A 15,597-nucleotide genomic window follows, 5' to 3' on the forward strand; every position below is an offset into this window, starting at 1 on the left:
GCTGGGGGAAAAGCATCTTCCAAGTCCGTGATCCTTGTAGCAGGAATAGGGATTGATGCAAGCAAAATTTGATAGCTTTGTGGATGCAGAGTCGTGGAGAATGCCAAAGGGAACCTTAAAGTGAAAAATCAGTTTGAACTTTGAAAATGTGACCGGATGATAGAGGGAAAAGAAAGGCTCTTACAGAAGTTTAAATTAAATATCTAAAGAAGTGAGTAACCATTGGAGATTTGTAAGAGAAATAGTTCAAAACAACAAATGCATGTTTAAGCAAAATAAAATTGTTTGCTTCTGAAGGGATGAGAATCCAGGTCATCTGGGAAAGAATTTTAAGGTCACTCTCAAGAGCAGGTGGACGGACTTTTAGATGAAAAATGACTAAATTTTAAGTTTGCCTTTTAGTCAGTTTTTTTTTCTTTTCCACATCCAGTATCCTGATGCTGCCTGTGGCTTTTTGTCTCAGATCTATTTCATGAACTGTTGCCTGCCTCAGCAGGTATTCTCATGAACACAAAATAATTAGAATATTAAGGCATATTGATGTTAGACTAAAGATAGCACAATTTATAAGTCATTTCTTTATATTAGTAGTGCTAGTTTGGGTTTTTGAAACACCAACCTTTCAATTATTAAACTCAGTTAATAGCTGTCTGGGAGAACTTGTAGATATGTACTTTTTTCCTCTCTCTATATGTTTTTTTTCTGATGACTTTGCTTTTGCTTTATGCCTCTGACGTTCTTGCTATCCAGTGAATCTTACTGATAAAATCAGTTTCTAATTTTTTAAGCTATCACTTGACATAAATGTTTATTTAAATGTGATGCAATCACAATAACCAGTAAAACAGTTGGATCTATTACTTTGTCTTTGGCAGTGTTTTTTTAAACAAATGACTGATTTCCTCTTTACAAAACGAGAAGAGTTTACTTTCGAGATTCTGTGAAAATATGTCTCCTAGAGTTCATGCTGCTAAAAAAAAAATTAGAAAGAAATGCAATAATGATGTTCTACCACCTGATTTTCACACCCCACGTCTTTCAGTTTGCTACTTGGCTTCAGCTTTAAACCTTAGAAATCTAGAAAATTATTGGCTCATTGAAACTGTAAGCTGTCTAAATACAAATGCCTTCTTCATTTACTTGAATCAGAATGCTTGCAAATGACCAGGTGTGCCTTTAACACGATGCTTTGGTTAATGTGGTCTTTAAAATGAGGGTTTTCTTCAAATAAGCTTTGTATTTCAGAATATTTTCAATCTGTGACAGTTGTGAAACACCAGAAAATTGTCACATGTTTCTTTTTACTAACACATTATTAAACTCATCGCAACTAAGAAAAGTACAGCCAGATCATCGTATTACTAATGTCTTGTATTAATAGGGCAGGTTTGTGACAATTCAGTGAACCACACCTACCTACCCCTAAGTTTGCAATCCAGACGCTCTCTGTCCTCACAGCTCTCCTGGTTTCTAGCAATCACCACCATCTGCAGAGTGAGTTATAACTTTTGAAGTTTTTTTTTTTTTCTTTTTTTGGTGTTATTTTTCTTCTTAGAAAATACTTATTTATTTGAAAGGCAGATTAAGAAAGAGAGAGAAAAGGAAAGACAGAGATCTTTCAACCACTGGTTCATTCCCCAAAATGGCTACAACAAGAGTCAGATCAATTTAAAACCTGGAACATCATCACCTCTCCCACATGAGAGCAGGAGCACAGTATGTGCCAGTACTTGTTTTTTCCCAGGCACATTAGCATGGAGCTGAATCAGAAGTGGAGCAGCTAAGACTGGAACTGATGCATATTTATACACAATCACAGAACAGCAGACAGTGGTTCTACCCATTATGCCACAGTGCAGGCCACTTTTTCTTTTGTATAATTATTAGCTCTTTTATGTAAGGGTGGAAATTGTCTTTCTATGGTTGTCTTATTTGCTTTAACATGTTGCCTTCCAACTCCATGTGTTTTGCTGCAAGGTCTCTCTCTTTTATTTTACCTTTTGTATATATGCCAAGTTTTCTTCATCTATTCATCTGATGATGAACATGTAGATTGGTTCCGTATCTTAGCTAAAGTGGACAGTGGTGCCATAAACATGATGGGATAGGATCTCTTTGATACAATATTTTAATGCCTTTTGGATATATACTCAGTAGTAGATGTCTTTGACCCCTTTTCTGGCTTTGTAGTTAAAGTGACACCTACAGTGCCAAAACCCATATGGGAGTTGGTTTGAGTTTCAGATGCTCCATGGCCAATCCAGCTCCCTGCCAGTCTGCCTCAGAAAGCACCACACGATGGCTCAAGTGCTTGAACTCATAGGTGTCCTTAGTTAAGCTCTTGGCTCCTGCCTTTGGTCTGATCCAAACCTGGCCATTATGACCATTTGGAAGGTGTACCAGTAGAGAGAAGGTCTCTTTCTCTCCGGGACCCCTATTTACTCTCTAGAACTCTGTGTTTGAAATAAATACATCATTTAAAAATTATAAAAACATTAAAAGGTTCTTCTTTCTCCACGTATTTACAAGCATTTCTTTTTTTGTCTTTTTGAAAATTGACATTATACCCTCCTTGTGGTTTTGGTCTGCATTTTCCACTTATGTTTAGTACTTTTCTTTCATGAATTTGTTGCCCATTTGTGTTTCTTCTTTTGAGTTGAACACATCTGTGTACTCAAACTGTTTGTCCAGTTTGTAATTGGAATGGTTTTTATTGTGACTCATTACTTTTATGTGCACAGTTTCACCATAGTATTTGTAGAAAAGTCTATCCTTTTTAAGATGTATGACAATGGACACTTCGGTAAAAAATCAGTTGACTGTATGTATATATGTGAATTGATTTCTGGGACCTCTATTGTGCTTCCCATGATGCTTTTTAATGCTAACACCATACTGTTTTAATTGCCATATCTTTGTATTACAAATATTTAATTTCAAAAACTGTCACAGAAATATTTTATGGGATTTCCTACAGAAAAAAAAGTATATAGAAAGTAGCAGCTTCCTTTCTTACTTCTGTCGTAGGATTGACGTGTAAATATTTCATGTAAAGTTACTTTTCAAAAGTTTTCATAATGTGAGACATTTTCTGTAAATCAGTGGTGATGATTCTGTTTATTGATATTCATCTCTATCCATTTTCTGTATATCTCTGTAACATTCCTGTATCTCAATTAGAAGAAATAAACCTTTCCTCCATAATGAGTAATTTCATTTTGTATTCATCTTTTTAAAAAATGAAACATACTCTCTTTAATCTATTTTTATGTAAAAATGAGATGACTAATTCTCATAACCTCCAGATGGGAGACGCTTAATTGAAAAGCCTTGTCACTTTGCTTACTCTCTGTCTCTTTTCCTCCACAGATGGGCCGCTAGGTCCCCGAGGATTGGCTGAGGCTACAGAGATGTGCACTCAAGAGTGCTTGGTTCTGGGCCACTCTGATAATTGCTGGATGCCTCCTGGCTTGGGTCCATATCAACACCCCAAATCTCCTCTTTCCACCTTTGCGCCCCAGAAAGAATGGGCAAAGAAGGACAAGCTTGTGAATGGGCACACCCTGACCAGAGCTTGGAAAGAAGACAGCAACAGGAATCAGTTCAATGACCGTAAGCAGTACGGTCCCAATGAAGGCCATTTCAACAATGGCAGCCACATGACAGACATTCCTCTGGCAAATCTGAAGTCTTACAAGCAAGCAGGAGGTGCCATTGAGAGTCCCAAGGAGCACCAGCTCTAAGAAATGCCTATGTGGGACCTAACAACTTTAATCTAAATAGACATGCTAATACAGTGTGTGTCAGAGCTTTATGTATTAAATAGATCTCTACAACTATGCCCCTTATAGCAGGGATATCCGTAACTTTGTGTTAGCACCATGGAGGACACAATGTTTTATAGCTTCAGAGAGAAGATAGTTCAACTAGCTATGTGATCTTGTTTGCTAGAGTTGATTAAACTCTCCAGAGATCTCTCCATTGTGCAATTTTTTGTTACTATTGTTGCATTTTATTTTGACCCTGGACTGCTGCTATGAATAATAGAATATGCATTTGGAGAGTAAGAAAGTTCCATGGATTAGAGTGACTGACAAATATATCCAGTTAGAAATTTGTGCTCTTTATGTCATTGATTTATGCTGGGACCACTATATCTGACATTATACTTCAAACAAAACTTTAAAAGATAAGCATTAAACCTATTGTGCTGTTAACAACGTTAGTGGACACTTGTAAGTCAATCAGTGTTAAAAGTATTTGTAAATAGAGCAAGTTATTATTAACAACTTTTGTGTAATTATAACTTTCACCTAAAAATGTTGTAGCATAATTCTGTGTTTATGGTTGGTTCTTTCCTTTTGTATGTTTTATTTTTTGCTGTTTCTTCTTTTTTTTTTTTTAGTGAGGTGTTTCTGAGTTAGTAGTCTGTCTTAACACACATTGTTCAAAAGAAATCCAACACTTGTGTTTTAAGAAAACGGTTCTGAAATCTAGCTTCTTCTATAATAGCTTCTGTTGTGGGAACTACATAAAAAACAAAAATGAAAACTACACAAAATTGGAGGACTTGCACAAACGCTTCATAATGCAGAACCTGTTTTTGATATTCTTATGTTTAAGTAGGCAAAAGAAAATGCACTTAATTAGTACTATTAAGTAAGAGAGTAATGGGAAATATTATCCATCAGAAGTGCTATAATATCTTGTACCTTTCATTCATGCAAATTAATGTATCAAAGTAAGTATATATTAAAATCACTATTCAAAACTAGTTTCAATTGGACAAATGTGTGTCTACAACTTTGTTGAAATGGCCGTTTGTGTTGATCCTCATATACAATAATGTAACACAAGTGTTATTAGACCATAGCCACAAAATATTTAATGTGTTGTGCCTTCATGATGTAACAGAACATTCTCCAGGTAGGATAGTTGGGGAAATAAAGGGATAAATCTCTAATTATTGCTGTTTAACTGTTTGTTATTATAGTTGGTCAATGCCTGGCCGGTACCAGCATACCGTCACTTAGGTCAAATCAGCAGAGTGACACCTAATGTTAATAAGATCTCAGTTGCACGTGCAAACAATTCCAAATTCGAACATTGTTAGGAGGTTTTTGTTAAGGCATGACAGATGATTTAAACAAATAAATAGCATGCAACAAAATGTCTTTATTGAAAGAAGTGAAAGTTATCTTAATGCCACGGTTCACCATCAACTTAAAAGTAAAAAAAATAATAAAACAAAAAATTTAAAAAAATATTTGCTAATCTGATAGTTAATTTGTTCTTACCAAAAAAAAATTACTTTGTAAATAGCAGTTCACATTTTTTCCACAATATAATGGAAAATAATGGGTAGGGGTGCATTGCTTATTGAAGTAAATTTTTGTCGGTTTGTGAGGGGTGTTTGATGACTTTGACAGAATAAATATCTAAACAATTATCCTTGTTACTGCTTTGCCAGTTCTACGTTATTTACAATTATTCAGCTCTTGCAATAAATGTTCTGAATTCCTGATTGTACTGTGTTCATTCCTGCTTGATATTCAAAATGATTATTTGTATTTCAATTGCTGGATAGGTAAAAATTGATAAATAACTTATTTATAAATCCAGAACAATTTATGGGGAAAAAATACTTATGCTCTGAAAATGTTTTTCCAAGATAAGAGTTAAATTTGATGATCTACAAAATCATTTTCTAGGAAAATTCTTAGAAAAAGTTTTCAGTTACGATTCATGTAAGATTCATGGGCATAAAGTTCCACACCAGTGACCAGGCAGGTAACACTAGTCAAGCTTGAAGTTATCATCTTGATTCTTTATTTTTTTTAAGGTTTATTTATTTGTATTAGAAAGGCAGAAGAGATTTATTGAGAGAAGCAGAGACAGAGAAAGATCTTCCATCTGCTGTTCCACTCCCCAATGGCCTTTCTGCGTCTTCTATGTATGTACAGGGCCCCAAGGCTTCTGGCCATCCTCTGCTACTTTCCCAGTCCATAAATAAGGAGCAGAAAGGGAAGTGGACCAGCTGGGAGACAAACTGGAGCCCACATGGGATCCTGGCACTTCCAAGTTGAGGATTTAGCTATTGAACCATCATGCTGGGCCTGCCTTTCACCTTTAATTAATTTAAATAAAGCAACTCTCACTTCTTTCATTGGCTATGAGAGAGAAGACATTTCTGTTATTATGAGCTCTGAATCAAAACTTTATTTCCTTTTTCTCTCTCAAAAGAACATCTTCAAGTATCCTTTGTAGGACAGGTTTAGAAGAAGTATATTTTTATAACAACTGTGGATAATTTTATTGCATTTTCAAAGACAAAGGAAAGCTTTGCTAGGTGCTTTATTCTGGGCTGACAACTTTTAGCTTTTAGAATCTGGAATATGCTGCTCCATTCTCTTTTGGCTTGTAGTTTCCTGTGAAATATCAGCTATGAAATTAATTGCCTTTCCTCTCTGTGTCAATTGATTTTTTTTTCATGACTACATTTAAGGATCTTTTCCTTATGTTTGATTGACTAGAGCTTGATTATTATATGTTATGGTGAAGATTGCTTTTGGCCAACCCTGCTGGAAGTTCTGTGCCCCTCCTTCATCTTGTTACCCAATTCTTTCTCCAGATTAGATAAATTTTCTTTGATTATTTCATTAAATACATTCTTAATCCCAGTTTCTCTTTCTGCACCTTCTGGAACTCCATCACCCACATTTGGCCTTTTAATAGTGTCTCTTAAATCTTGAATACTTTTTTTTAACTTGACATGGCTCTGCTTCCAGCTTTTTGATGGTTTCCCTATTGTGATAAGAAATATATTCCAATTCTGACATTCTTTCTTCAACCTCCTTGATTCTATTATTGAGACTTTCCACTGATTTTTTTTATTTGTTCTTTTGTGTCCTCACTATTCCCCATCTTGATTCTCATGAAGTGATAACTTTTAAATATCATTCACATTGCTTCATTTTTTAGACACTGAATAAGAAGACTCATTATTTACCTGAATATAAAGGATATTCACATGATGTACAAAGCAAAATGACATGAAATGCATTAAAAATACTCTAGAGTGTTTATCAGATACTAAAATGCTATATCTTAACTACTTTCTAACCTATTATAGGAATCATCTATATAGATTTCCAGGCATATTCTAACATAGACAGTCGCTTTTTATGAATGGACAACTGAGTAGTCATTTTGCTGCAGTAATGCTATTCAGCTAGCCTCATTCAGAACTTCATCATCCTGCAGTGAAGGCTAGAAATGCAGCTGAGGCCCAGAGTTATTCCAATGTTTATTATTAAACTATTAAATAGAAGCCTGGGATGGTTGTTCATTATTATTGAAGAGTTTTGGCAGTGAGGGATGAAAGGGATGCCTTGTCAAACTCAACTCTAATGTTTGTGCCAGGGTGTTACTTTGTATGAAGGCAAACTAAACTTTGAAAAGGAGCAATGGTGTGGTGAATCTAAATAGGCTTCATTGTTCTTCTTTGTCTTAAATAGAGCTTATCTTCTCTCACTCCCAAAATTAAGTTCCTTGATTGGTTCTTCTGAAAGTAAGGGCTTTAAAATTCTACCAATGTGTTTAAAGACAGATTGATCAAGTAATATGTTCTCTATACACTGTTTTCTTCTTCTGAAATTCCAACCAGTGTACTGGTAGATATCAACTAGGTTTTGCACTGTTCAAAAATAAACAAAAAAGTAAATTTTATCTATTTCTACTAGCGTATCTTTTTATGTTATGCATTATTGGAAACATGACTTTGCAGATGATATTTTACTCACTTTCAGTGCATGAGAAGAATGGGCAGGTAATAAAATGATAAACAATATCTTGTGTAAATCCGAAATCTCACAATTTATTGTAACTATATACATATTCTGTATAAAATGTATATTTTTCCTGCTAACGATTTTTAAATATTTTTGAAGATTTTTTTTAAAGGCATAGTAATAGAGAATGAGAAAGATAACAAAGAGAAAGCTTTCATTCTTGTGGCCCTCACACACAATCACACAGAGTGTCTTCCATCACATGGCTGACCCCAAATGAATGCAGAATCTAGAGTTAGTCAAGGCTGAAGCCAGGAGATGGAAAGTCCACCCACATCTTCCATTAGAGTGATAAGGGTCAAAGCGCTTGGATTATCCTCCGTTGCTTTTCCAAGTGCATTAGCAGGAAACTGAATCAGAAGATTGGTTACTCTAACTGAACCAATGCTGCACAAGGATGCCAGGTATCACAAACAGTGGATTAAGCCATGGCACATGAATGCTGACCTTGATAATATTTTAAAGTGCTAAACTATATATTAAGAAATCTTGCTTACAAGTCCTACCCTTTTGAAAACATCACAGTAATGATATGTTTGCTGATGTCCAGATTTCTTATAACATGAAGCTCCATATCATCATCTAATTCTGCTCTCTGCAATATACAAAGATCTGCTTCAAAGGGAGGAAATAATCAGGAGGATCATATTACTGTGGAAATAAAACAGACTAAAACCAAGAATTAGAATCTGTCCTCTTGCCCTTACCTCATATTTAAACATCTGCAATGAAACCACTTAGGCTCAAGCACTGTCCACAGATGTGACAGAGACTACAGAAGGCTATTGAAATCTTTACCTCCAGTGCATCTGAGTTGGTTGGTGTCCAGTTAGGCGTCATAATATGATACTTTATGTACAGTATTCATTAATATTAGAATTTTATTTGTTTTGTTGGACACATTCATCAAAAGAGCAGTGCAATGTGTCCATGCTTTATCAAAGCCTCAAGGATTTTGTTTTTGTTTTTAAGCTGTTAACGCTTGGACCATCCTCCACTGCTTTCCCCCAGGACATTAGCAGCAAGCTGAATCACAAGTGGAGCATCTGGGACTCAAACTAGCACTCATAAGGGATGTTGGCAATGTACATTTAGGCTTATCTGCCAAAGCCTGATATATTTTTGTTTCATTTCATTTTGTTTTGTTTTGTTCATTTTAATGTTTATTTACATATTTAAAAGTCAGAGTTACAGAAGGATAAGACCAGACCAAAATTAGGAACCAATAACCTCTTCCAGGTCTCCCACATGCATGGCAGAGATTGTTCCAGGCTGTTAGCAGGGAGCTGAGTCAGACATGAATCGAACAGGTGACCATGGAGATGTGGCTCCTTTTCTGTCACAGCACAGTGCCACCCTCAGGTCTTGCAGGCTTTAGAATAATTTACCATGAGTCCTCCCTAGCTGTTGGCAGATAAGTTGCATTCTACCTAGGCAAGTATTACACAGCTGGGAGAAAAGAAGCTAATACCTGGCAGGTATCCTGGGCCTGGTTAATGCCAATTTTATGTTACCCATACCTGTGTGCCAGCTTAGTTGTTTATTCTATTTTTTTTTTTCGTTTTTAAGATACATGGGGCAAGCCCTGGCACACTGCCAGATGTGCAAGTGTGAGTCAGCAGGCAAGGTGTTTGCGGATTGTTCAGGGATAGGGCTCTAGGGATGAGTGAAGGAAGGACTGCTGAGGGAGAACATCAGGTGCGGAGTGACTTCTGGTGAACATTTGCCAACCGGGCTACTGCACTTGTAGGTAAATACGAGACCCTAAATGGGGTGGTTTGGTGGAGGAAAACCAAAGAACCTTTTAGGGCCAAACTAATACACCTTTCCATGTAGGAAAAGTGAGTTGGGCTTGTTGGTATCAACCACCATCTATCAGTGCACGTGATCATCATGGTTGGGAAACCTGTGTGGCGGGACTTAACCATAGTATCTGCCAGTGAATGTCATAGCAGGCAATGGACTACCTCAGTCTGGGCCATGACACTAACCAACACATGAGAAAATTTAGTCTTGGAGCAGATTCTGTGGGGGATTTGTGGGCTTATCCCTGTGGTATTGATATGCCAGCTAGTTTGTTGGAGGGCTGGGGATACTGATGGGCTCAGCTAAGTGTAACCATGGAACTCACCAACACTCATGGCTACTGGGGTTGGTAACAGGTTGGGCTGGTCCAAGCTGCAGTAGCTATAGATATACCCAAGAATTGACCAACTCAAAGGCCAACACTGGGGCAGACTCTGAAGGGTAAGGGCCTACCACCCACTAGTACACAGGAGATCAAGGTCTGGGAGTGGATCTAGAGGGGGAAGTTGGGAAGCTCCCCTGGTGGGCCATCACTCATGGTAATAAGAATGTGAATCAAAGCTGAGTGTTGGTGAGGCCAAGAGGGGTGCTCCACTTGGCATTAAGTATGTAGATTGGCTTTGGAGTGGTTTTACCAGGCAAGGAAAGAGCAAATTATAGCACACTAACATGCATGAGAGCCAGGATGGGGTGCAGGCTATGTTGAACTAGGCTAAGGAATCACACCTAATGGTTTGCATAAAAGTCAGGGATGGGGAAAGACTGGGCACAGCAAGAGTCAGGACTGGGGGAGGGCTGGGCCCTGTCAGGCTGCAGCATCTGATGGCAAAGGCAAAGTTGGTTGATGGGTTATGGCAGGCTGAATAGGAGCAACCACCTGCATATGCATGATCTGTGGCTGGTTGGGGAGCTGAGGGGATACTCCAGATGTGATGTGGTTTCTACTTGTGAGCATAAGAGCTGGAGTGGGGAGGAGCAGGCTTGGCTGGACACAGCAGCGGTATACTTTGAAAATGGGAGTGGACTGGGTCTGGGACATGCCAGACTAGGCTAGGCTCCAGCATACACTCATGCTCACAAGGGCCAGAGTGTGTTTAGTACAGGTTGAGCTATGTCTCAGCACTCACTGAACTGTGTGAGAGCTGGTTCTGGGGATGGACCAGGCAAGGCTGTGGGCAGGCAAGCCCAGTAAGGTAGCTGTAGGGGCTCACTTACTGGGCCAATGCTCCTGCTGGGAGTGTGAGAGCTGGGCCTGGAGGCAGAACTGGCTAGGCAGGGCTACAAACCCAATTGGCCTGCATGTGAGCTGGAGTAAGGGAGAGACATGCTGGGCTAACCAATTCTACCCAGTGGTACATACACGAGCCAGAGTATGTTCTAGCAGGTCAGGCTTTGTCACACCATGGTTAGCAGGTGTTGTGACTAGTGGCAAAGCCTTTCAGGCTATAACATAGAACCCCCTGGAAAGTGTAAGATCTGGCCTTCGAGTGGGCCTGGTAGAAAAATTTTGGACACCCCTCTCTTGCTCTGTATTTGCTACCAGTGAGCATGAGAATCAGTGCTGAGTGCAGGCTTGGCTGGACAGGTGGTTTCACCCACTGGCATGAGTATGGGCTGGATAGTGGAGTCAATTAACTGAGCTAAACTCCGACACCCATTAATGTGCATGAGAGCTGAGTAGGATGGCCTGGAGCAGTCTATTGCACATATCATCATGCACAGGAGCTGGTGCTGGGGATGGGCCTTGCAGGAGTTGCTGCACTTCACTCCAAATAAGCTGTAGTTCTCATTTGTGTGTGTGTGTGATGGCCAAGTGTGTGGTGGGCAGGGCTGGGCTGGGCTGCAGCATCCATTGGTTTGCATATGAGATGGGGCTGGAGGAGTTGAGTAGGGGACTATACCCACCATTGTGTGTATTGGCTGATGAAGGTAACAGACTTAGTCAGACCCTGTACTGTCTCAGACACACAGGAATCGGTTCTGGGGTAACCTTTGGTAAGAGTTCTTTGGGGAATCCCCACCTCCAACTGGGCCACTGCACTCAGAACAAAAACCACGGAGAAAATCACAGATTCTGTGTTCTGGCTGTTGAGTACATATGCCAGAACTGGGCCTCCTAGGTTTGCCGAAGCCTGTGCTGTGAACAGCATGTCCAGATGCATATGTGGGACATGACAGCCAGTTCATTGAGGCCTGCAGAGAACATTGAGTACTGCAGAGGTTAGATCAAATGGGACAGCTCTCCAAGTCAGGCTTTAACAGTATCAGGGCAAGTGGAGATTTTAAGGTAGACTATATCTGCCAATGGACCTTGGAAGATTTCACTTAACCTCGAAACAACAAAATCAACAACATCCCAGAGCTACTGAAACCGCTTAAGCAGTACCCTCAGAGTATTCTTCTCATTTGGGTCCCTGGGATGACACCAGGTGGCTGTCCCCCATCCTTGGGTACTGATGTGGTTGAGGTGCTCAGAGAAGCCCTTCCTTCTCTCCCCAGGTTCACCAGATGCGGGAGGAAAAAAGAAGATTGGAAACAGTTATCACAACCCCTTTCCCTTATTCCTCTATGCTCCCGATTCAGGGTGGTCCACATAGGCATGCATCCATCTCAACTATGCAAACATCATCAAAAACTAAATTCATATAAAAAATAAAAATAGCCTATACTAGTTTGTTTTCTCAGCAACAGTCTCTAAGAATTATTGCTGCTGTGTACTCTTGCTATAATTTGATGTTACTGGATTGTTGCTAAATTAATGGGGCTTGCCCTCTTCACCGCCATTCCCATCCTTCGCCAATTTGTAGAGTGCATGTTCTTCCTATTGCTTGCTTATGAATGCTTGGAATTATCTCTGTGGTATTTCCACTTTATGATTTCTTTATCATGTGGTTGTTTTTCTCTTTAATTCTAAGTTTTCTCGTGGTTTCTACTTTGTCTTAAGAAATTCTAGAATGAAAAGTGTCTCGGTTTTTAAGTAGTAGAAATATCCTTTCTATAGTTTATCCATCAGTTTTTATATTTTTTTTCAGTAATCATACCTGCTTTTCCTAGTACCTTTTACTTTAAAAATTAATCTTTTTTTTTAAAAAAATGGGATGTTGCATGAAAAATACATTATGGAACAAATCATTATTAAAAATATATATTGGCAAAATTTAATATACTGGAAACATATGGGGTCTTATGCATATCTGTAAAATACAAGCGTCCTTCATGCTTGAAGCATCCTTCAGTGAGATTTTCTGTATTTTATCATTAAAATTGTAATAGCTAACTTTAAGTACCTACTATTTTTCAGACAGCTCTAAGGATTTACCAGTATTCATTTTAATATTCTTATGCACTTTATCGAAATAACTACTCTTAATAACACTTTTTGAAGATGAGAAAACTCACAGGCAGAATGCCTAAATTAGTCTACTCTAGAACCTAAAGTAAGCAAGTGGTGATACAAAGCTGAGTCATTAGATACTGCAATGCCACAAGCTCATGAAACTGTTAGTCTGTAATTTAAAAACAAAGTAGCAAAAGTTTCTAATTCACTAGTTCTGAGATGAATGTCTTCCTACCCGATATCTGTTGCACTTAAATATTCTTTTAAATATTCTCTCAATAAAATACATAGTAGTCATGCTGTTCAGTCTTTGAACAAAATAAATTCTCAATATGACATATAAGTTTAGAGTGCATGTAAAGTACGTCCCTGGGAAAGCTCGCTAAAGTCCCTGTTGATAAATAAGACTGCTGCGTTACTTTCATTTGCCCTAGTTGTATTTACTCACAGCTCCCCCATTTACCACGTGCCTTCTGTCCTTACCTCTGAAAATCAAGTAAGGAACAAAATGAGGCACACCTCAGGCTTCCATTGCCAATAAACAGGACATTAAAATGAGACCCAAATCAGTCTGATAATTAACTTTAGCAAGTCTATTTTCTTCTCGTCACGGAAATGCAGCTCCCATTGACATCAAGGGGAGCTATGTGCTTCCATGGAGAGAATGGACTCCCCAAGTGTTATGGAAAAAGCTATATGTTAAGCTTCAAAGCATAAATGCCCTCTCGTACCGCATCACCAATTTTAATCAACTGTTCTTACGTCTGCTGTTTGGCTTATTGTCCAACTGAAAAGTATCTTAATTTGACAAACAAGAATCTCAGATTACAGATAGGAAGTACATTACTTATAATGCCAAGGTCATACCAGATAACACTGCTTCATTTGTCTTCACTTTTCCCCAGGAAAGGAAGATCACATATTGTAAATGTCAACTTTCTATAGTTCAGAGTCTTACAGTGACCTTTCTTGTAATACAGTGTAATAACAAATGATGTAAAATATTAAACATAGATTTCCAGTTAACAGTAGTCTAATAACATAATTTAGTAAGTCACTGTTCTATTAAGCTAACTGAATGGAGAACTTTTCATTTCTTTATTATATTTGACCTTGATTTGTCATGATATAATTGCAGACAATAGCCACATAATTAATGAGCAGAGAATGCTTGCTTCTATATATGCACACAGAACTGAGTTGTGAAAAAATTTAAAGTAAAACTTCCTTAAAAGAAGAGCACATATGGACATTTCCTTTAAAGTAGTAACCTGGGATTCTCTGTGATTTTATGTACATCGACATTTATTTATTTATCTATATCCAGCTCTATATTGTTAGAGAGAGTGGGAACCATGTGGATACACGCTCTATTGGTTTTAAGATGTGTTTATAATAACCTGCAGGGTTATTTTGCCTAAATATGTATGGCTTATATTATTTGAGATTCCAAGGAAAGATCATTTGGAAAATTCCCATTTCCAAATGTAATAACATTTATGCTAGGTAGTACAGATGATCTATTACTAGAGAAAGACAGTTCTTTGGTTATGCAGGAGTCCAAGAATTAATTTAAAATTAGTACAAAATTAAAAGTCTAGATATTTAGTGCATGATTGATGCCTTCAATATTTATGAACAGTAGTTACTATGATATTTCAGTGTTTTAAAATTAATAATGAAATAAAAGATTTTGATAATCCTGCCTCATTAGCAAAATTTATACTGTTGTGCTGTCATCCGATGAAGAAATTTTGATCATTTCAATTTAACATCTTATGTTTTATGTAATTGACACAGTCATTTGTCATAAACTAACAATAAGGAGAATAATACTTTTTTAATATATAGGCTTGTGATAATTAATAGAACTTAACTAATTTCTAGAATATTGTAAAACGTTACATGAATCCATTTACTAGCAGTGGCAGTACTCATAATGGTTTATTCTAAACCTCTTCTCACTAAAAAATTACCAAAACACAATAATCACCACAAATACCATTGACTTTACTACTGTTTCTAGAGCCCTGACATTCCAACTGGAGTTTGAATTCTCTTGAAAGTGATGCCTGGCTATTTGGTGATCATAGCAATATATATTTAGATGAATATATTCTACATTTGCTAAAATTTCAGCTGGGCTCCAAATACTATCATGTTATGATATTTTTTTCATACATTTCTGTATGTTCTGGACTTAAAACAAATAACATCATGATCCTACCATGGCCTGTGGTAGCCAATTTCCTACTTGTTTAAAATTATTTCTACTTTCTGGAAGGTTAATTTCTTTCTTTATGCCTCATCCTTTTCTAACGCATTTAAGATTGATTAAGTTTCTCTAGCTTAGTAGTTCCAAAAATTAAAGAAACAGAAAAACTTTATTCCACTCACTTTATCTGCTGTATCCCCTATTTATTCATTTATTAAAGGGCTTGTACTAATCCATCAACCCTCTACAATGTTTAATTTCACCTCCAATTACAATGATCTCTCTTGTAATATAGTGTTTTTATTAACTTATCAAAATCATCCTGCCCAAATTTATTTCTTCCTTTTTTCTTTCTTTTTTTTTTTATCGTGAGCAAAATTTTTATTTGT

General features: G+C 37.5%; 1 protein-coding gene across 5 annotated transcripts in view; it reads left to right on the top strand.

Annotated features, from left to right (window-relative positions):
- Nucleotides 1-5,519, top strand: part of PCDH9 (protocadherin 9) — a 797,306-nt gene extending 791,787 nt beyond the window's left edge. For all 5 annotated transcript variants that reach the window (XM_040991309.1, XM_040991311.1, XM_040991310.1 and 2 more), the window contains one exon: nt 3,370-5,519. In XM_040991309.1, coding sequence (XP_040847243.1) covers nt 3,370-3,743 — 374 coding nt within the window. In that variant the 3' untranslated portion in view covers nt 3,744-5,519. The remainder of the gene's footprint in view (nt 1-3,369) is intronic.
- The last annotated feature ends 10,078 nt before the right edge of the window (nt 5,520-15,597 follow it).

The sequence above is a fragment of the Ochotona curzoniae genome, unplaced genomic scaffold, assembly GCF_017591425.1.
Source record: "Ochotona curzoniae isolate NIBS_2020 unplaced genomic scaffold, NIBS_Ocur_1.0 contig_64, whole genome shotgun sequence".
Classification (NCBI taxonomy): Eukaryota; Metazoa; Chordata; class Mammalia; order Lagomorpha; family Ochotonidae; genus Ochotona; species Ochotona curzoniae.